Source organism: Vombatus ursinus, unplaced genomic scaffold (genome assembly GCF_900497805.2).
Source record: "Vombatus ursinus unplaced genomic scaffold, bare-nosed wombat genome assembly UNPS02014832.1, whole genome shotgun sequence".
Classification (NCBI taxonomy): domain Eukaryota; kingdom Metazoa; phylum Chordata; class Mammalia; order Diprotodontia; family Vombatidae; genus Vombatus; species Vombatus ursinus.
The window spans coordinates 33,850,969-33,874,130 of record NW_020954610.1 but is presented as its reverse complement, the minus strand read 5'-3'; the positions used below and the strand labels follow the sequence as shown (position 1 = coordinate 33,874,130).

Below are 23,162 nucleotides of genomic sequence, written 5' to 3'. Positions count from 1 at the left end.
TATTAAAGATGCTCTCAATAAATGTGTAGACTGTCATAAGAATTTTATTAGCTGGGATTAGCAGTTAATGCTTTCTCAGTTGTCTAGTTGGGGGGGTTATTAATAAAGTTCAAGGGCTTTTCTAGCTGTATGAAAGTTACAGTGGAGTAAAGAAGAGATAAAGTATTAAACTAGGGTAGTGGCTATGAATGAGGAGATAAAATAATAGGTGTAAGAGATATTGTAGAGGTAGAAATGACAAGTTTGGGCAACTAAACGGATACATGAGATAACAGAGAGTGAGGAATCAAGTATCATACTTGTGTAAACTTGGGGAATTGGATGGAATTCAGTACTCTCCACAGAAATACGCAAGTTTGGCAGAGAAGTAGGCATTGGGGAAAATGTGAGTTCAGTTTTGAATGTGTTAAATTTGAAATGCCTATGGAAAATATGGTTGGAAATATCCAATAGGTAATTGGTGATATGGGTGACTGATGTCTTTAATTCATTTGGAAGTATGGTATTCTATGACATGCAACCATTCAGAATTACTAGAAGAATATTGATATTAAAAAGACAGGTCTTTGTTTCAGAGAAATGCTTTCTTAGGAAGTGTCTTACTGGAGGAGAGATGTTAAGGTGATACTTTGCTCAAGTCAATTTTTTATGGTAAAGATAAAAAGTGAAATCTTATATTCTCTGTAACTTTTAGTCAACTGCGTGAATGTAAAGATGTAATATTTTTTGCAAAAACCTCCCTATTCCCTTCTCATACCTTCATCAAGAAGGCCTTCAATCCGGGGTTAGAATATTCTGATAACAATGTGACAGACCTGAAAAAGTAGACCTATGGGGTTTGTACTTACTGATAATTTTTGATTGCCTTTTTTCAAAAGTAATAGTGTCCATGATTTTTCTTCAAGCTTTTGGTATTCTCTTTCCAGATACCCTGAAAACTGATTTCTCAACATCTCGAAATTTTGTTGCCTCCAGCACAAATACTGCATATGCTTTGCCTGGTCTAGCTTTTATCTTTGTTTTACTTAGTTCCATTTCTATATGCTCATGTAGCTAGCACATGTGACGTTGATGTCCTAATTTACTAGCTTCTCGGTCGTTGATGGGGAAAGAATTTTTATGGAAATGTTTTCTATTTTTTAAAATCATTATCTTCCTCCCAATTTTATACTTCAGAATAATCTGGCTTATCTCACCAAGATTTCTATAAAATTTTTTGTTTCCTTTACTGCTTCTTAATATTTTATGATACAGTACTGCTCATAATGTCCATTATTTCTTCTTTGTCAGATTTTATGAATGAATTTATATTCTAGATTACTGTTGCCCTTGATTGCTATCTCACTCTATTTATCCAGGAGACCAACTATTTATTGACTAAAGCAATTTCTAAGGTGTTTTTGGTCTTTTTGGGGTAGAAACTGTTGATGGTCCATGTTAATGTCTGTCCTTACATCATTTTCCATTTTCAGTATCAACTTGCTTTTTTCAACAGGTTACAGTTGAGTGGCCTCAAGTGCATGTCATGTTGTCTTATTTTTTCCAATTTGGTATTTATTTTGACATTTGCTTAATGAGGCAATGGTCTGACTATAGAGACAGCTGAATATAAAATGACTTCCACATAGGTAGGTAGTTATTTCCTAACTATTATGTTGGGATATAAGCTGTAATTATTTTTATATTGGTCTTTTTTGGAAATTTTTATCATAAGCACTGTGATAGAAGATGACCAAGAAGCCTTCCATAAAATAATGTTTATTGTTGACTTTGAACCTATTTAAAAATAATTTTGCCAACTTCTTTATTTGTCTTATAAGACATTGTTTCATTTAGTTGCAACTTCATTTTTTTCTTTTGGTTTCATTTACAACAAAGTTTTCAAAGGTGATATGACTCAGTACTTCCAGCATAAGAGTATTTGTTTCTTACTAGACAAAAGTTGTAAGAGTGCTTACAGTTAAATTAATGTTTAAATGTTGTCTAAAAATTTTGTGATTGTTAGCACTTTCCACCTTCCTTTCCACATCCCTGCCACCATTACAGAAGCAGAAAGGGGCTACAAGAAGTATTCTGTATTTTTCTTTATTTCATGGCCAAAGAATCCATCATTAAATGGCTAGCCAACTGGTGATAAGCCTCTCTGCACTTAGGTAGGCTGGTACTCAAAAAACAAAACATATTTTATAGCTAAGGCCATACTCAAAGTCATTATCACTAAAACTTCTAGAACTTGCAATCTGCATAACCTTCAAGAACCCAGGGTCACCTTAACGTCAAGATGTAGCAGCAGAGTATGACTTTAAATTCTTTCAAATGTAGAAGGTAGTGTGATATAACAGAAAGAATCTGTATTTGGTATCAGAGGACTTGGGTTTAATCCCACCTCTGTCATTTACCTCTAAGGTTTAGTGTTCTCATTTATAAATGAGGAAGGTAGATGATCTCTATAAAATACCTCTCTAAATCTAGAGATTTAGTGATTCTATGGAATTCCTTCTTTCTTCTATTCCTATTGCTTTGATCCTAATCCAGGCATTCTATAACTCATTCCTTAATGCAGTAGAAGATGATTCTGAATTTTTACTACCATTCTTCTCCACCAATTCATTCTTAGCACCATGACTTCAAGAATAACAAAAAATAAGAACTGTGCAGTAAACTCCATTAAGAACTTAAATTTTCAGGCAAACAATGTCAATCATTTAATATTTTCTGAGAAAAATTATTTAGAACACACGAATAAGCATACCTGATGGTCAATTACAAAAGATCTGCCACAGCAAAAGCCTCCAATAGAAGCTAGGGAATTCTCCATGTTAGCACTGATAAGATCAATGTCATCGATCTGTAACAACAGTCAGAGAACATTTCTTTAAAAGAAAAAAAAATAAACCTCAAAAAATGGTCTACATCATTTGCTCAATATTATTAAGACAGATATAAAAAGGAAGAATTTCAGTATTAATCATTTGCATATTTAGACAATACCATTCCAGTAAAAGTAGAGTCCTAAAACCTAGCAATAAATTCCAGGAAAATAACTGTCCAATATTACTAGGACAGATATAAATAAACAACAGAGAATTTCATCAATTGTATTAAATTATACACATAGGCAATAGTATTTAATATTGTTATTTCAAGGAATAATTTAAGTAAAATTAATTTTAAATTAGATTTGAAATATTTGTAACTAAATTTAAAGTTATAAACCATCAAGCACTCTAACTATAACTGAGATTAGTGAGAGCTAATTCACAACAATTCATATTTACATTGTGGGTAGTACAAGTATTTGATAAAATTAAAAAAAAAAACACTCAGTGTCTGCTACAGAGCAAAACATTATCCATTTACAATTTTCTCCTTTTTCTACAGACAAAAAAATTGAGATTTGGCAAGGGTGGGGAGGAGGATTAAAAATTATTTGCCATAGTCACATAGGTAACTGAAGTTAGGAAACAAATCCAGCCTTCTGACTCTGAAGCTAGGCTAGTCCTCTTTCTACTGTGCTGCTTTTCAATGAAAACACTATGGCAATCAAATGATAACATAATTCAAAAGGCACAGATTAGCTAAAAAGGGAAACTGAGACACAAATATATCCAAAAGATACATACTCTGGTGGACAAATTCATGAATTAGATTTGAGTAGGAAAGTAGGCAGAATATAGGAAATATTTGGGTGAGGAACAATGGAGGAAGAAACATATGAGATACTAGTAGAACTATATTATAGCTACTCAACAAAAAAGAAGTACATGATGGAAGCTGACAGGGAAGAAGAATCTGGTGATTCTAGAAGATCACAAAGACAGCAGGGAGGAATGATATGGTAGTGTTAATAAACTTCAACCACCCAAGAATCTTTTTAAGAAAAAAATTTATTTTGGTTTTTAAAGTAGGGCAATTAATAAACTCTTAATTTGTTTACATGATGTCACCCCTGAGAAGTGGAGGAAATCTCCCACTGGTTCCAATTCTTCTTTACAACACAACTAATGTGAAAATATGTTTAATGTGAATGTATATGTAGCGCCTATATCAGATTGTATGCCATCTTGGGGAGGGGTGAGGGGAGAAAATTTAAAACTGAAAATCTTATGGAAGTGAATGTTGAAAACTAAAAAAAAAATTAATTAAAAAAAAAAAAAGAATGAACTGGATGAACCAACAAAGCAAAATGCTATTCTGTAACTGATGCTGACCACTAAGAAACATTTGTTGAAATATAAATATCTGGAACCTTGGATAGAAGTTACCATGCAGTCTTACAATTCTTAATAATCAGAAAAAGCTAGACACTAAGATACAATCTGAATTTTAGCAAAGATTTCAAAGACTAGATAAAAAGAATAGGAAGAAATTAAAAAATCAAATCAACAATCATTTTTTAAGTAACTACTATATACTACACATTGAGGATAGAACATACAAAAGTAAAATGGTATCTGGTCTCAAAAGGAGTTCACATTACACTAGAACAACAGGAAGTGTTCACCTAAATAAATACAATATAAACACAAAACAGATCCATGGTGGGGGACATGCTGGAGGACAGTGAAAGAGGAGCAATGATTGGGAGACAGACCGTGTTGAGGACAAAACCCTGAGCCAAGACATCAATAAATAGATTGTGAAGGAAGCCAGGGATTACTAGAGCATAGCCTTAATCATTACAATTAAAATAGCAGAGGTAGCAGCAGCCAGACTACAAAAAAGACAGCACCATGCAGGGAGTAACCATGTCAGGGTAAAGTATAAAGAAGGGTAAATAAATGCAGAAGAAGAGAACAACTCCACAAATCAAGCAGAGTGTCAGCTAAGATGATTTGGTGACAAGAACTAGTTGAATGGCTAGAAGAAATAAAACAAAGGATTAAAAAAGGAAATTCAAAATGAAATAAGAGTTCTAGAGGAAAAAAATTAGAAGGACAATAAATGGAATGAGAAATACCTTATATAAGTAGCTCTCATAAAAAAAAACGGAGCAGATGAAATTCAGTAAAATCATTAAAAAACAAGAAATATTAGAATAAAGTCAAAATACTAGGAAAAAAACAAATCTAATATCAAAAAATTGGAAAGCCGGTCAAGGAGAGAGACCTGAAGATAAATAAGACTCCCTGAATCTCATAAAAAAAAATCCTTGGATATTATATTTTAAGAAATCAATAAGAGGAAACTGCTTAGATTTATTAGAATCAGAAAATATGGAAAGAAAAAATAGAATATACTAGTCAGCTAAAGGAAACCCCAAATTAAAAATGCCTAGGAGTTGTCATGAACAAAATAGCTTCCAGACTGAAGAAAAAATACAAGAAATCAAAAAGAAAGAGTTCAAGTAACATAAAGATCACAGAAGACCATGCTGCTACTACTCTAAGGTACAGGAGGTTTTAGAATATAGCATTAAAAAGCAGAAGATAAAAGCCTACAACTAGGAATAACAACCTGTAAAACTGAATATAATCCTACAGAGGATAAAAAGGGCCTTTAACAGACTAGTTTATGAAAAGCACAGAGCTGGGGAAAATCTTTATTTGTTTTAATGTTTTATAGATGTCCTTTTCTTTAAGGAAAAAAATACATTTTTTTTTAACTAATCAGAACTTTAAAAAAACTAATCTGTCTGACCATTCTGGAGAACAATTTGGAACTACACCCAAAGGGCTACAAAATTGTGCATCAATATTCCTACTAAGGCTGTATCCCAATGAGATCAACGAAAAAGCAGAATGATCTATATGTATAGTTATAGTAGCTCTTTTTGTGGTGGCAAAGAACTGGAAGTTGAGAGGGTGCTCGTCAATTGGGAAATGGCTTAATAGATTGTGGTATATGATTGTGATGGAATGTGTGTTGTCATTTTTCAGTTGTGTCTGACAACTTTGTGATCCCATTTGGGGTTTTCTTGGCAAATATACTAGAGTGGTTTGCCATTTCCTTCTCCAACTCACTTTACAGATGAGGAAACTAAGGTAAACAGGGTTAAGTGGCTTGCTCAGGATCACATAGCTAGTAAATGTCTGAGGCCATATTTGAACTCAGGAAGACTCATCTTCCTGACTCCAGGACTGGTACTCTCTTCCCTGTACCCCTGCTATGATGGAATAGTATTGTGTTATAAGAAATGACTAAGAATGGTTTCAGAAAAACCTGGGAAGTCTTGAACTGATGCAAACTGAAGTGAGTAGAGCCAGGAAAAATAATTTACAAGGTGATAGCAATATTATAAAAATGATCAACCGTGAAAGTCCTAGCTACTCTGATCAATAATATGATGCATGACAAGTCCAAAGGACTTATGATGAAAAGTGTTATCTACCTCCAGAAAGAGAACTGATGAACTCAGAGTACAGATTGAAGTCTATTATTTTTAATTTTCTTTCTTTTTTTTTTTTTTTGCTACATGGCTAATATGGAAATATGTTTTACATGAGTTCACATATATAATGGGTATCATTGCTTGCATTCTTAACAGTTGGGGGAAGAGCTGAAGGGAGGGAAAGAATATGGAACTCAAAAAAATGTTAAAAATAATTAATAAAATTTAAAAAATTTAATGGCTCTCCCACTAGCCAACACTACCCTCCCACTGAGCAAACAAATTAAAATACAAAACAAAACAAATAAAAGCCATTGATACACAGCTGTAAGAGTTCAAAACAAATCCCCACATAGCCATGTCCAAAAATATATCTTTTTCTGCATTTTAAGTCTATCCTAGGAAAGTATTTCATTTTCTTCATCTGGACTCCTAGTACTGATCAGTTTTAAAATGTTTCAAAGTTGTTTTTCTCTACAATGTTATCATTATATAAATTGTTTCACTTGTTCTGCTCACTGCACAGTATCAGTTCGCAAATATCTTTCCAGTTCCCTCTGAAACTGTCCATTTTTATTATTTCTGATATTCTATTAGTAAAATGCCACATTTTGTTTATTAATTGCCCATTTACCAATTTTTGGCAACCATGAATAGAGAGAGATGTGATCAATATTATCATACACATAGGTCCTTTTTCCTTTTCCTTTTATTTCTTTGGGGTATAGGCTTAGAATTGCTATGCCAAGGCCAAACATATAGGTTTGATAACTTTCTGGGAATAGTTGAAACTTGCTTTCCAAAATGGCCAGATCAAATCACAACTCTACCAAGAGTGTGCCAGTGTACCTATTTTCTCACAGGCCCTCCAACATTTTTTATTTTCCACTTTTGTCTTTGTTGAAAGTCTGATAGATGTAAGGTAGGGCCTCAAAGTTCCTTTAATTTGCATTTTTAATTCACTAGTGATTTAGAACAATTTTCATGGGGTTATTGATAGCTTAGACTTCATCACTTAAAAATTGCTAATCCATATGCCTTGACCATTTATCTAATGGAGAATGACGTAGTCTTAAAAATTTGAATCAGATCCTAATGTAGCTTGGAAATGAGATATTTATCACACAAACTTGTAAAGAGTTTTTTCTCCAGTTATCTGTTTCCCTTCTACTTTTTACTACATTAGGTTTGTGCAAAGATTTAAAATTTTATAATAATCAAAATTGTCTATTTAATTTTGCAGGTTCCTTTCTATTGCTAGCAATGAAATCTTCCCTTACCCATATTTCCAAAAGCCAGTGTCCTTCCTGCTCCTCTAAATTGTTTATGATATGACTTTTTGCATATATAGCTCAATGTATCCAACTTAAAGCTTCTCTTGGTGTATGGCATGAAGTATAGTCCAAACCTAATTTCTTTTCTTTTCTTTTTAATTATTAATTTTTTTTTTTAGCTTAACATTCACTTTTATAAGATTTTGAGTTCTAAATTTCCTCCTTCCCTCCCCCTTTCTCAAGACAGGATGCAATCTGATATAAGCTATACATGTACAATCATATTAAACATATTTCTACATTAGTCATGTTGTGAAAGTATCAGAACAAAAGTGAAAAGCCACAAGAAAGAAAACACAAAATAATAAAAAAAGAGAAAATAGTATGCTTCAATCTGCATTCAGATTCCATAGTTCTCTGGATGTGGATAGCATTTTCCACCACGAGTCTTTTGGAATTGTCTTAGATCACTGCATTGCTGAGAAGACCTAAGTTTATCAAAGTTGGTCGTTGTACAATGTTGCTGTTACTATGTATAATGTTCTCCTGGTTCTGCTCACTTCACTCAGCATTAGTTCATGTAAGTCTTTCTAGACAAACCTAATTTCTAAAAAGTTTTTATCTACTAGTGAGTTCTTCTCCCAGTAACTTAGGTCTTTAACTTTAACTGTTTGTTACTTCATTCCCCCCCTGCTGTACTCCTTTCACTCTCCATCATGTCCCTAGGAACCTCATTATTCTACTCACGTCAGCCTTGGTACCCACACATTTCTGCCCCTTGGGGTCTCTCTGAATGGAGAATGGAGAGCTCCTCCCAGGAGGGGATGTCCATCAATTGGGGAATGGCTACAAAAGTTGTGGTAAATGATTGTGATGGAATGTTACTGTGTTGTGAGAAATAAGGGAAGTGGATGGTTTCAGAAAAACATGGGAAGACTCATACGAACTTATGCAAAGTGAAATGAGCAGAACTAGGAGAACACTGTACACAGTAACAGATCAACAAAATGATTCAGGACGATTCCAACGGACTCATGATGAAAAATGTTATCTACCTCCACAGAGAAAACTGGTCAACTCAGAGGGCAAATTGAAGCATAGTTTCTTTCAATATTTTCCTTGCCATTCTTCCAGGGTGAATGTGGAAATATGTTTTGCACAGTTTCATATGTATAATGGGTAGTGCACTTCTTGCATAAACAGGAGGAGTTGGAGGGAGAGAATTCAGAACTGAAAACAAAAATTTTAAAAAGTGTATGCAGCAAGGTTCTCAGCTGAGAAAGTGGGAGAGAAAGAGCCATGGAAGGTTTGAAAAGGGACGGAAAGGTTTGGAAGAGCTGCTATATAGAATGAGATAGTGAGCTGATAAAGGAGATATAGTAAGATTGCCCTAGTTACAATGAGGGCCCAATTGAAGTTGTGTAACATAAATTTGTAGTGGATTCAGTCAGAACAGATGTGTGATTTTCTCCATCGTGTTCAGCAGCACATGTGGAGGAATGAAGATGTCCAATGGTGGAAAAGATCCAAAGCTGAGACTTGGCTGGGCATAATTGGCAACATGATAAGGAGGGCAGAGATACAAGAGAAAAGAACAGTGTAGAATTGAATTGGTTTACCAAGTGGTGAAGATGGAAAAAGAACAGAGGAGATGACCTGGGAGTTACCACGGAAACCAGAATGCTGGAATGAAACATTACTGTTTTCCTCTACATGAACTGTTCTCATTCCAGCAATATATTTTTATATTGTTGTTGTGGTTCAGTCATTCAGTCATGTCTGATCATACTGTTTATGGGGTTTTCTTGGCAAGGATACTGGAGTGGTTCGTCATTTCTTTCTCCAGTGGACTAAGGCAAACAAGAGGTTAAATGACTTGCTTAGGGTAACACAGCAAGTGTCTGAGGTCACATTCAAACTCGGATCTTCTTGACTCCTGGCCCAGTGCTCTATCCACTGAGCCATCTAGCTGCCCTGGATTGTAGGTGATTTAATTTTCTTCTACTATATTATCCATAAAAGTCAACAGCTTGTTCATTATGCCCCAAATATTCAACTTTTCTGTTACTTGTCTTGAAAGATCCCTTGAAACAGTATTCATTAAAGTATTTAATTTATTTTGGAGATGTTAATTTTCAAAAAAGATTCATATGTAAGCCCCTTGAGGACAGGGGCTACTTTTTTTACCTGCACCCTCAGCATCTAGCAAGTGCCTGGCATATGTTAGGTGCTTAATAAATGACTGTTAATTTGAATATGACTTCTATTTTAACTTGAATTTTCCTTTCCATCACTTCTGTAGCCTTAGTGAATATCATGTAATCCTTTAGTAATTACTATACATATTCACTGTTCTCTAGCTATACTGATTTTATTTTCATATTTCAAAATTGATTACAAGACTTCTGCTTTAAGTGTTAGATACTGTCTCTTCTAGCCATATTAAAAGAGTGCCCCCACCATCAGTGGAGGCCCTCATCACCTCACAGCCTGGAATACTGCTATAACATGTTGGTTGCTCTCCCTGCCTCAAGTTTTTTCCCAGTCCATCCTCCAATCGGTTATCAAAGCAATCTTCTTAAAGGGCAAATCTGACTACGTTACCCCTCAGCTCTTTAAATTCCAGTGGTTTATGACTCATAGATTTTGCTGAACCTCTATTTCCAGCTGTTCTGAAATTCTTTGTGTAAATTCATTTCTATTTTGCTAAGTCTGCTATTGCATGCTTCTGATATTTTTACGAGATTTTCTAATATAGTTTTTGTATTGGTCATTTTCTTACTTTTTTTAACGCATTCTAATTATCACTTGATTTTCTAGTGTGATTTTTAAAAAATTCTGCAAGATTTTATGTAGTCTTTCAGTTTTTAAAATTTTTCTTATAATAGCCAATTATAATTTGATATTTATTATCCCCCAGGATCAAATATACAATTCTCTGATTGACTTGTTTAAGTCCTTCAAAACATAGTCCTTTCCTACCTTTCCAATCTTTTTAAACCTTTCTTCCTTCCATTTACTGTGACCCAATGACACTAGCCTCCTTGCTGTTCCCTGTACATATCTCACATCTCCATGCATTTTCACTGGCTGCTCCATGTGCCTGGAATGTTCTTGTTTTGTAGCCTTCTGGCTTCTCTGACTTCCTTTGGGTCTCACCTAAAATAAGTCTTTTCTAGTCCTCCTCAATTTCAGAGGCCTCTCTCTGAGATAATTTCTAACTCATCCTGTAATATTGTATGATATATAACACAATATGAAATTTTTATATAATATAAACATAGAATTTTTATATGTTGTTTTCCCAATTAGAATGCAAATTCCTTGAGGGCAGGGACTATTTTTTCTTTCTTTGTATCTACTGCCCTTAGAGCCTGGTACATAGTAAGCCTTAATAAAAGCTTGTTGATTTGACTTGAGCATGATGCAAAGGGCATTTAAGAGATGTTTTACTTGACTCTTTCGTTGATAATGCTAACATTTAAACCACTGAAGAGCGTAATCTTGGTTGGGAGCTGCTCTGAAAAAGTGACACTGCCACACATGGAAGAATGGAAACCACAGGAGAAGACTAGATGTCCACAGAGAACAAAAATAGGTGGGTAGCCCCTCCTATCCCAGTTCCAAAAGTGGATGAGCATGCTGATCCAAGGCCACAATCCACTCAAGGCTCAAATTTTTTTTAGAGTTTTTAGACAAAGAGCTGACATGGCACTAGTAGAAAACTGTTCAGTTTGCCCAGGCAAAGTGGGGGTGTGTGTGTGGGGGATAAGTCTAGACTGCTAAAATCAGGATGTTCTCTAAACTGCCCAATAAAGAATAAGAGACCCAGGACACTTAACTCTAACTGTGCCAAGAAGCACCTAGGGAAGGAGACAATGACCAGTTTCCTATACAAGTCAAATCTGCTTTCACCAGCTTCCATTAGCATGGAAGAGAATTCTTTCATTTTCATCATGAAAAATAAAAACATAAAATCTCTAGTTCTTAGGTTCATGCATACCTTTTTTTAAATTAAAGAAGTAACTAGATGGTACAGTGAGAAGACAGAGTGTTGACATCCTAGTTAAGAAGACATAAATTTTAATCCTACTCAGACATTTACTAGTCAAGTAAAACTAAGTTTCTTCATTTGTAAAATGGAGATAATAATAGTTCCTACTTCACAGGACTGTTTTATCTAATGAGGTAACATATGTAAAGCACTTTGCAAAACTTTAAGTGCTATACATAAGTGCTAGGTGTGTTATTATTACTAGGGGTATGACTTTGGGCAATTCACTTTTCAGCCTCAGTTTCCTCATATCTGAAATGAGATTAAGAAAGACAAATCACAACTTATTCTGCTACTGAGAATAAGACATTTAAATGTAGTCTTCAAACTCTGTAGTGAGGAAGTACTGCAGATGGCTAAAAGGTCATAGTAATTATTTGTTTTATAGCAATGTCACAATGAACAAAGCCTTGCATTTTTAAAAATCTCTTAAAGGTTACTTAATTAGAGTAAATGTCTCCCTATAAAAGAGAAATTTTATCCCCCTACTTACAACTTACATTTATCCCAAAATGTTCAGTGACTCCTCGGCCATGTTCTCCTAGAACTCCAAATGAAAGGCTTTCTTCCAAAAAAATTCTTGCTTTGTACTTATATTTTAATTTGACCTAAAAATGTTGTGAATGAATCACATGTTAAAATTAATTTATTTTTGGCAATATATCTAAAACACTTTGAAAAATAAGGGCACTAACTTAAAAGAAAAATATTACTTTACATACTATAAAAGTGTTATAAACTCTGAGATTTAGCTTTTTTGATGAGTTTTGAAAACATCACAGACCAATTTCATTGTTTAACATAAAAATATGAGGAAATAAAACAATAAGATTGCATTAGTATAACTGATTTCTACCTGAACAACATGATGACTATTACTTTTTAAAAACTACACAATATTCATTTCAAGATCTCTATCATTATCTCAAGGAAAGATCTGCATAGAATCAACCAGTAATCAATAGTTACAGGTGATTCCTTTAACAAGCATGTTATACTGCTTTTCATTTGCTTGAAGTTAAGCTTCTTAATCCTTACAAACCCTTGTTCATATTTAAATTTTATCCACACAGCCAGGAAAATCAAAATATGTTTATAAGATATATATTCATAAACATAAGCCTGGGGAACATGAAGTTCATATATTACAAATAGTCCTAAGATAACATACTAATAGTCTGATATAACAGAAAACAAAGGGAGCTGGCTTACCAACTCTGGAAGTGGACAAATAGATCCGGTATTCATATACAATCCTTCTACTACAATAAACCTCCGAGTTACACGTGCCTTACGAGGATTCTTCAAAAAAAAAAAAAGTTATTTAAACAGGTCAAATAAAAGGAAAAGAAAAAGGTAAATACTCCCTAGTATTTAAATATTCAAAGTTCAAAGGAGAACCTGTTATACTCTGTCTTTTAAATAATGCTTCTTAACAATAATGTCTGAAGGTTACAAACTCAGTTAAGCGATCCCCATTAAAGCATAACACCCCCCCCCCCCCCCCCCCCCCCCGGCAAAAACAAAACAAACAAATAAAAACCAAACCACCATAACTACAGGTTTCTGCTATTCAAAGAAAAAACTAAGGAGAAATGCTTTATGGAACCAGCCAAATGAGCCTAATCTACCTTCCTTAAAATCTCCTGACAATTAATATGAAATAGGATCTGCCACAATGGATATTTAGGGAGAGAATAGAGAGATATTCCAAAGACTAGAGTTATAGAGCTTCATACAGCCAGCCATAGTAGAGGGAGAAATAGCAAACATAGGCTAATAGCAAAAAAGGATGCCATTCTTCCCTATTTTTCATTTAGATTTAGTATAATGTTGAAGAAACTAGAGATAAGGATCAGTGAACACTTGTTTGGGCTGCGGTAGTAACAGGGGCATTAAAAACCATTAAGGAGATGAGGTTTTCTTAAAGGGATACTACAGGAGATGTTATTGTTCAGTCGTTCAGTTGTGTCTGACTCTTCATGACTCCATGGACTATACTGTCCATGGGGTTTTCTTGGCAAGCATAATGGAGTGGTTTGTCATTTCCTTCTCCAGGGGATTGCAGAGGTTCTGACTTGCCCAGGGTTGCACAGCTAATAAGGGTCTGAAGTCAGGTTTGAACTCAGGTCTTCCTGACTCCTGGACCAGTGCTCTATTCACTAAGCCACTTAATTTCCTCCAAGAGATAGGAATGAATTAAAAAGAAAAACAAAAATGAAAAACAACAACAACAAAAAAACCACCTTTGAGAACTAATGTTTTAGTGGAGAACACATTTAGTCCAAGGTAGGTTTAAAACCTAGATAAACTTTAATCTACTTTCAAAGAAAGATCAAGCTGAAAATAGTCTCCTCTAAAAGTAATGCAGCTTTTACTTAGGATTCAGAGTTAAAATTTAATTAAAAAAAATTTTAAATAAAAAATATGTAGTAAAACTATGCTTGGCAGGAAAACTAGCTGTAACATCATTAGTAGTATGTATCAAAATAAGAAAGCTAAAAAGTAGAAAGCATTTTTTAAAAAAAATCATGATATTTTTAACCTCTCTGATGTGCCCTTGTATAGGTGCCATGTATTTCAATCAGTCAAAACTCTGATGGGTGTCTATGCTTCTTAGGGCACTAACTTAATACCTTTAATTTACAACAAATTTAGTAAGTAGAGAGGTATACCTCTAAGTGAGTACTGTAAATATTCAGGGTGAAAGACAGATGAAAACTGATGGGTTCTCAAAGACAAATCATTTCCTTTATTTTTATTTATCAATATGGAAGTCTCCAACTTAACACATGAACTTTTATATCCAAGCTATGTGGTAACTGGTAGGTATTTTCTCACTTCAAAATGGTTAGGTACACAAGCCAATCCACAAAAACCTGATAAACCCATCCTATACAATTCCCATGGGCCTCTAACTGAGGTAGACTGGAGGCTCCAGAGACTAGAGGCAGAAGGGACCTTCTGCCATGACCATAAGTCCTGGATGCTTATTAGTAATGCTACTTTTTCAAATGCTTTTTTAATATAGGAATATCAAGCCTATAAAAGCCTCTTTTGAATTCCCATATTTATAATGAACTTTTGTATACCAAACCACAGTTTTTGTAAAACACAAAATAATATACTGTTTTTCTAGAGCACCAAAAAAAAAAAAAAAAAAAGAGAGAGAGAGAGAGAAAGAGAAAGAGAGAGAAAGACACAAACACACCTGCCTATAGTTTTCCTTTGGTTTGTTTCATTTAAAAAAAAATTTTAATATAAAATTTTTCTGAATTAGCTCTCCAATTCATTCCTGATGTAATTATAACAGCAGAATGGCATTTAAAAATCCAACTGGTGTGTCAATATTTAAAAAGCTGTATTAAGTAAAAAATGTTGCTAGTATGTAAATGAAGAAAGAGACCAGTTTTCTTGACAAGTTGCCATACAACAAATACTTCTGTTTCTTAGAAAGTGACAAAAAAAAAAATTTTTTTTCTTCAAAAGAATCATACCTTTTGGTCTTCAATCTCTTGTTCTTTTAGTAGGCACTCCAGGTGAGCTATGTCATTATGCTCAAATACCTTAATGTCACTACGAGATGCTTGTAATCCCTTCTGAATAGCAAAGCAGGCAGCTCTATCTCTAAGAATAATAGAGACCATCCTTTAGATTGCCAGATTCTTAGAAAATAAAAATGAGTTACAGATTTTTTGAAATATGCAAAGCCACTTTAGCTAACTTCAATGACTTGCAAATTAAATGTTTAAAAGCTTAAAATAACGCTAAGACTTTTTGGGACATCCTGTATGTTTACACCTCTGTTTCTAAACACAAACCAAATATAAACTTTTTCATGACTTTTTTCCCATGTGAAAACAATGTATCAAGGCAATTAAGAGAAAATGTTACAGTAATTCCTAAAGAATGCAATGTATCATATATCAAACTATAATGAAGCCCAAAGTGGGAAATGACGTATCCAGAAAGAATAAATGACCTATCAAGGAAAGTAATACTCTCTTATAGTAAAAATATTCTTCAAAAATAAAATTAAAAGATAAAAAACATTTAGTTCACTTTTCTGAAAGATTCGTAATTTGGACAGATTTCAGGCCTATATAAAAAATTGGAGAAGCATAAATATAGTTTTTAAATAACCAAAGCATACAATTTGACAGATACTCAGACTGATAGTTAAGTTTGTAAACATTTAAGGTTTTGAATTTTAAAAGGAACTATAGTTTTCAGTAACAAGCTAAGTATAGGAATTAGAAATGTCAAACACTGATGCTTAGACTTTCACTGATAAAATGTGAGTGAACAATTGGACATACAACTGGTTCTAAAACATTGCTTCCTGGTACGTATTTTTTTTTTTTTTTTTGGCCAGGCAATGGGGAAGCTAGTAAGTTAAGTGTTATGTGTCTGAGGCTGGATTTGAACTCGAGTCCTTCTGACTCCAGGGTTGGTGCTCTATCACTGTGCCACCTAGCTGGCCCTCTCTGCCCCCCTCCCCAGGTATGTATTAAAAAGGAAAAAACACCTAGAATGACAAATACATTTTAGTTTCTTGGAAATGTGTGATAAAAATTATCCAAATGATCCACCATTTAATTACTGCTGCAAATCACCAAATCAACATGCAGAGGTGGTTATCTGTACATTTTATTTATGCTCAGACTGCAGGCTCATCTGTATGAAAAATCAGAGAACCCACAGTATTAGCTTCAACAACCTTATATAGAATGCAAGCAGCACAGAAAAATGGAATTTTACAGAAAGCAGGAGGGGAAGATAAAGGTATGTACATCAGAAGAGGGAAGATAAGGAACCCAGCCAGCTGGTCAGAATGGAGAGCTGTGCTTTTGTTCCCTAATCTTGACTATGAAGTGACTGTGACAGAGGCAGTTTCCTTTTCTTATTATTGTGTCAACAAGAGCGGTGAGCCAGTTTCTTTCCCATCACAATCTCTCTTATCACAAAGGCAACAAAAGGCCTGAGATAGAAATGTAAATCATAAAGAGACTGTGATAACCAAAGAATTATAAAACAAAATTCAAGACCACTTACATTCACATAATTAGTATTATTCATGGCTATAATCTTGAAATAAAATAACACTGTTCAAAAACTTTTTAATATACAGTGTTAAAAGTAAAAACAAGTGCTTTAAAATCTTTATGTAAATGGTCCCTAAAGTATGCATGAAGGAAAAGATTGTTTTTAAAGATTCCTCTATCCAGCCTAACCATATGACATTGTACCTAAAATGCACATCACAGTGCTTCTCCCAATTTTTCCATTTAAGGATGGGGCTCAGGGCCATATCCCACCTGGCTATTCTTCTAGACTTCATTATTATCTCCAGAAATTCACTGTCTCAGAAACTCATTTAGAGATGGCATCACCTCTGAAACTCACATATCCTCAGTAACCCCTGCTCCTGGGGCTCCTCCCTCCTTCTGACTGGAAAAGGTGGAAGGTAGACATCAGAAATCTCTCAGAACCTCTACTTAAGAGGGCATCGAGGGCATCCACTTAGTCATTTCTACCAGACCACAGGACTTTATTATGCCTCCCTCCCATTTCCTTGCTTTTCAGCTTCTTTTTTATGTGTTGTTTTCTCCCATTAGAATGTGAGCTTATTGCCAGAAACTATTCTGTAACTCTGATTGCATGGTCTCATCCTACCCATGGCCTTTACCATGATCATTCTCTTTCCCATTTGCCATAATACTTCTTTTCTGGGTCCATGTATGTAACTCCTTCCTTTCTGGATGTTACCCCTAGCAGCTCTGATTTCCCTTCTCGAGAGGCAGGAGGCACAATGCTCTCCCTGAGCAAGTGGTTCCCCTGTATATCAAACTCCTGAAGCTAATACCCACTACAAGGTTCCCATCATGAAAAACAGATCTCTCCCCCATGGGAATGTTCTTCAGTGGGACTACCCTTCCACTACTGAGGTGAGTTGAGATTTTCCCTTTTCATGCCCCATTTCAATCCCTCTCTTTAACACTTCACCCACTGTCCTGTAGCCCCTCTTTTTAGAGACTACAAGAGTGATTTTCCCTTTGCTGTTTACCATTGACTTTGTTAAGGTATATCACATTTCCCTCTATTTTCTACTTCCTCCCTCCTCTTTCATGCACCTCCCTATTATGCAGTTTAATTATACATAAATTAATTCACCTCTGTGTGTTTAGGGGGCAGGGGATGCTTTAGTTATGCATCTTTCTGGTCACATGACATAGCCCTTGATTTGTTGCAAAACTCTCCTTCCTCAATTTCTTCTCTTACACTCCTTTTCATTGCCTAGTAACTAGCTGAAACCTGGATTACCTCTGAAGACATCACATCCCTTACCAGTCTCAACAATGCTGGCTATTCTTTCTTTTGTACACAAGTTATTTTTATTGAAGAAATAACTCAAGCCACTTATGGAAATTATCTTTAGTCTTTCATTCTGTGATTATCATTTTTACTACCCTATCTGCATGAAGGAAAAAAAAATTGCCAGCATGAAAGTTCAAAGAAAATTTTCAACTTCATCTAACAACTAGGACTATAGACTGGTAAATAATGAATCCTGTGACAAAACAGTATCTTGATTTGCCTTTTGTTTGCCAGCATAAGTCTGTTTAGTTCAAATAACTGCTGTACTTCTTACTGAACAATTCTAAAAAACCATACTCAATTTTGGATTTTGTATAATCAAAATGCTTAGAATTAAATATTTTTTTATTTTGCCTTTTTCAAAGTTTCATAATAAACAAGTCCAAGCACATTTATAATTTTACTTGTATACAAAACATAAGAATCACAGGAAAAACTTAAAATGATAAACTAAAGGTTTAAATCCCATTTGACTTTTAGTATGTGGATCAAATTTAAAGCAGTGAGTGTTATCAAGATATCTCTTTCTCTACATATATACTAAATCTTGATATAAAAAATGAAGATGGTGATGGCAGAAAATTGAACATCACTTTTTAAACATATTGTTAACATACTACTTCCAAATGACACTCGAAAGGACTAATAAGTTTCTTTAATGAAGAAACCATCTGTATCAAAAGAAATTGTTTTATAATGAAATTCTAAGAGACTCAATTTGTTTGCAAAGAAATTTTCCTCCAAACATTAGATGAAGATTACTTACACAAATATAATATCCCCCCTTTTTGAATAAGCTGGAATAGCACTGGCAATTGTGGCAAATCCATATGAGTAAATAATAGCTTCCTCAGTCTTCATAAACTTTGCTAGACGTTCTTCCAATTCCAAATGAACATCTATTTTCAAACAGACAAAAAAGATATAAACAGTTAAAATGTTTTCCTTCATAAAAATACTACTCAAATATTGTTATTAAAGCCATGTAAACAATGGGTAAGCTCTGGAAGATTCTACAATACTGAAAATTATCCCAGTAACAGATTGTATATGTTGTCTGAGGACCAGACTACCTAAGCATGAAGAGAATTATCACCAGTAGGTGGCTATACCATTAGGTGAAGAATTGTTTGGTCATGGCAACCCAGAAAACAAAGAAAAATGCATACAAAATGGCCCTCACTACCTTGGAACCTCCAGAGATACAATGTGTGATGGCACAGGCATACACCTACAACATCTTGTTGCCTATTAAGTTATAAGTCACAAAATAATATCAAGAAGGAAGAAAGGAAGAAAAGGAAAGAAGGAAGCAAAGAAATAGCAGCACTGCTATTTCAAGAAGGAACTTTTCTTACAGAGAATGGGGGCTGGAGTTAGGGCTATGCCCAGATAAAGAAGGGAGAGGAGAAAGGGGAATTCTTTCACTAAACTGCCTTGACCAGATTAGAGTAATGATCAGATTAAAAAGGAGGAAGTCATTTTTGATTACTTCAGTTAATGAAAGTATTTCAATTTCATCTTTGACCAGGTAGAAAGAAGTATCCTTAGAAAACATCAAAGAGTCACACGCTCTCTCCTGAAAATACAATTTAATTAATAAAACTGTTTATGGCAGGATTCAGTACTATTTTTTCAATAATACTATTTTCTTTTACTTTTTCAGTGATGTTATTAGAGTAGTAGAAGAGGGCAAGAGATGTCGAGAACTATACAGATTTTACACCATATATAAACATTAACATAACCATAGGTACATGTAAGAAACATATTTTAAAACATCCTTGAAAATATTAAGAAATAATATTTCTTTGGCCTAAAATCTCTTTGCAGAATTCCCTGTTAGAAGATGAGTTAGGTCTTAGGAAAATAGATTTAACAGTAGTAACTAAAACTTATACCAACTGGCTAAAATGGCAGTCTCCTCTATATCTTTCCTTGAAGGGATTGATGCCTTTCTCCTTAAGGTGACCCACCCAAAAGATGACCCACCCTTTAAGAAAGATCAAGATAGTGATCGCAGAGAGGAATTTACTCCAGGTGAATATTTGAGGGAAGTGTTCCAGGAATAGCAGTAACCACAGTTTTGGAATATTACTCCCAAGATCTATTTTAACATATTGTGATCTTTTCCTTGTTCAAGATTCCTTTAAATTATGCCCTAAATTGCCTTGGGCATATCTGTCAGAGGGCATGGGCAGATTATGCTTAGGTATTAGGTATTATTAAATTAATAATAACTTTCTGGTAGGCTTGTACTTAAAACTCAAAGTAGAGTATTGATCATTTTTCTTCAAAGGTACTTTAAATGTGAGATTCTTGTTCAATAACCAAGTACTAGAGGAACTGAATCATATCATAAGCTTTAATATTCTCACTATAAATGAAACCAAATTAACAGAAAGAGAAGACATCAAAGATGTATGATACTGGAAAGCCCACTTGCTACATTAGTACCCAACCAAAGCCTCAGACACTTACTGTAAGATTCTGAGCAAGTAATTTAACCCTGTTTGCCTCAGTTTCCCACCTGTGAAATGAAGGAAATGGCAAACCACTCAAGTATCTTTGCCAAGAAAACCCCAAATGGTGTCATGAAGAGTCAGGCATGACTGAAATGACTCAGTAACAACAACAACGAAGATCTAGAAGAAGGCCCTCAATTCACAAGAGTGTATGGACAAGATTCATATAGATGAGAAGTCATGGATAGGTTATAATCTGCACTGGTGAAGAGAGTTATCATAGATGCAATGAAAATATTGAAACAAACTACAATTACTTTTTTTTTCTCCTTACCAATAGCATGGTGTAGATGTATGGGAAAGAGTGCTGGATTTGAAGTCAAAGGATCAGGTTTCAAATCCTAGCTCTGATGAGTGAAATAGAGAGTGGAAATAGAGAGTAAAACTATACTGGCGGGGGATCTCAACTTTACCCTCTCAGAACTACATAAATCAAACCATAAAATAAACAAGAAAGATGTTAAGGAGATGAATAGAATTTTATAAAAGTTATATATGATAGGCCTCTGGAGAAAACTAAATGAGGATAGAACGGAATATACCATTTTTTCAGCTACACAAAAACTGATCACGTATTAGGGGATAAAAAACTCACAAAGGCAGAAAGGCAGAAATATTAAATGCATCCTTTTTCAGAACACGATACAATAAAAATTACATTTAATAAAGGGCCATTAAAAGATAGATTAAAAAGTTAATTGGAAATTAAATAATTTAATCTTATAAAATGAGTGGGTCAAACAACAAATCACAGAAACAATCAATAATTTCATGAAAGAGATAGACAACAATGAGACAATATATCAAAATTTATGGGATGCAGCCAAAGCAGTATTTAAGAGGAAAATTGATATCTCTAAATGCTTACATCAGTAAAATGGAGAAAGAGTAGATCAATGAATTGGGCATGCAACTAAAAAAGCTAGAAAAAGAACACATTAAAAATACTCAGTTAAATAGCATGTTGGAAATTCTGAAAATCAAAGGAGAGAGTAATAAAATTGAAAGTAAGAAAGCACTGAACTAATAAATAAAACTAAGAACAGGTTTTTATTAAAAAAAAATAGATAAATCAGTGGTTAATTTGATTAAGAAAAACAAATTGCTAATATTAAAAATGAAAAGGGTGAATTCACCACCAATGAAGAGGAAACTATTACCGAAATGTATGCCAACAAATCTGACAATCTAAGCAAAATGGATGAATATTTACTAAACTATAAATTGCCCAGATTAACAGAAGAGGACACAGAATACTTAAATAACCTCATTTTAGAAAAAGAAATTAACAAGCCATCAATGAACTCCCTAAAAAAAAATCCCCAGGGCTAGATGGATTCACAAGGGAATTCTACCAAACATTTAAAGGACAATTACACTAAATAATATATAAATTATTTGAGAATAAGCACAGAAGAAATCCTACCAAATTCTTTTTACGAGACAAATATGGTGTTGATACCTAAACCAGGAAGAGTCAAAACAGAGATAAAAAAACATTATAGACCTATTTCCCTAATGAATGTTGATCAAAAAATTTTAAATAAAACACTAGCAAGGAGATTACAGCAATATATTACCAGGATCATACAGTATGACGAGGTGGGATTTATATCAGAAATGCAGGGATGGTTCAATATTAGGAAAAGTATCAGCATAACTGACTATATCAATATCAAAACCAACAACAACAACAAAAACCATATGATTATATCAATAGATGCAGAAGAAACTTTTGACAAAACATAGCAACAATTCCTATTTAAAACACTAGAGAGCATAGGAATAAATGGAACTTTCTTTATAATGATAAATGGTTCTATCTTAACCATCAGCAAGCACTATCTGTAAAGTGGATAAGCTAGAAGCCTTACCAGTACAATCAGGGATGAAGCAATGATGCCTATTACCACCACTATGATTCAATATTGTACTAGAAATGCTAGCTATAGCCATAAGAGAAAAAAAGAAATGGAAGGAATTAGAATGGGCAATAAGGAAACAAAACTATCACTCTTTGCAGAAAATATGATGATATACTTAAAGAATCCTAGAGAATCAACTAAAAAACTACTTGAAATAATTAACAACTTTAGCAGAGTTGCAGGATATAAAAAATCAGCATTTCTACATATTACCAACAAAGCCCAGCAGCAGGAGATAGGAAGAGAAATTCCATTTAAAATAAATGTACACAATATGAAATACTTAGAAGTCTACCTGCCAAGCCAAATTCAGGAACTTTATGAACACAATTTCAAATCCCATCTTTGCTACTGCCTGTGTGATTGTAGAAAAGTCATTTAAACTCTGTGAGCTTCATTTTCCTCATCTGTAAAATGAAAGTGTTAGACTAGATGATATCTAAGGATCCTTCCAGCTCAAAAATATGAGATGGGATTACTAGAGACTCTATGATTTAGGCCATTGGATATTGGAGTAATTTGCCATTTGTTTCTCCAGCTCATTTTATAGATGAGGAAACTAAAGCTAACAGGGTTAAGTGACTTGGCCGGGGTTATATAGCTAGTAAGTATCTGAGGCCAGATTTGAACCCAGGAAAATGAGTCTTCCTGACTCCATTCCCAGCACTCTATCTA

At 34.2% G+C, this 23,162-nt stretch overlaps 1 protein-coding gene across 1 annotated transcript in view; it reads right to left on the bottom strand.

The window, feature by feature from the left end:
• Positions 1 to 23,162, bottom strand: part of SPTLC1 (serine palmitoyltransferase long chain base subunit 1) — an 87,537-nt gene that overhangs the window by 28,298 nt on the left and 36,077 nt on the right. Inside the window, exons 6-10 of the mRNA XM_027839688.1 lie at positions 18,804 to 18,936; positions 15,157 to 15,286; positions 12,872 to 12,961; positions 12,160 to 12,267; positions 2,753 to 2,848 (exon numbers count right to left, since the gene is read on the bottom strand). Coding sequence (XP_027695489.1) covers positions 2,753 to 2,848; positions 12,160 to 12,267; positions 12,872 to 12,961; positions 15,157 to 15,286; positions 18,804 to 18,936 — 557 coding nt within the window. The remainder of the gene's footprint in view (positions 1 to 2,752; positions 2,849 to 12,159; positions 12,268 to 12,871; positions 12,962 to 15,156; positions 15,287 to 18,803; positions 18,937 to 23,162) is intronic.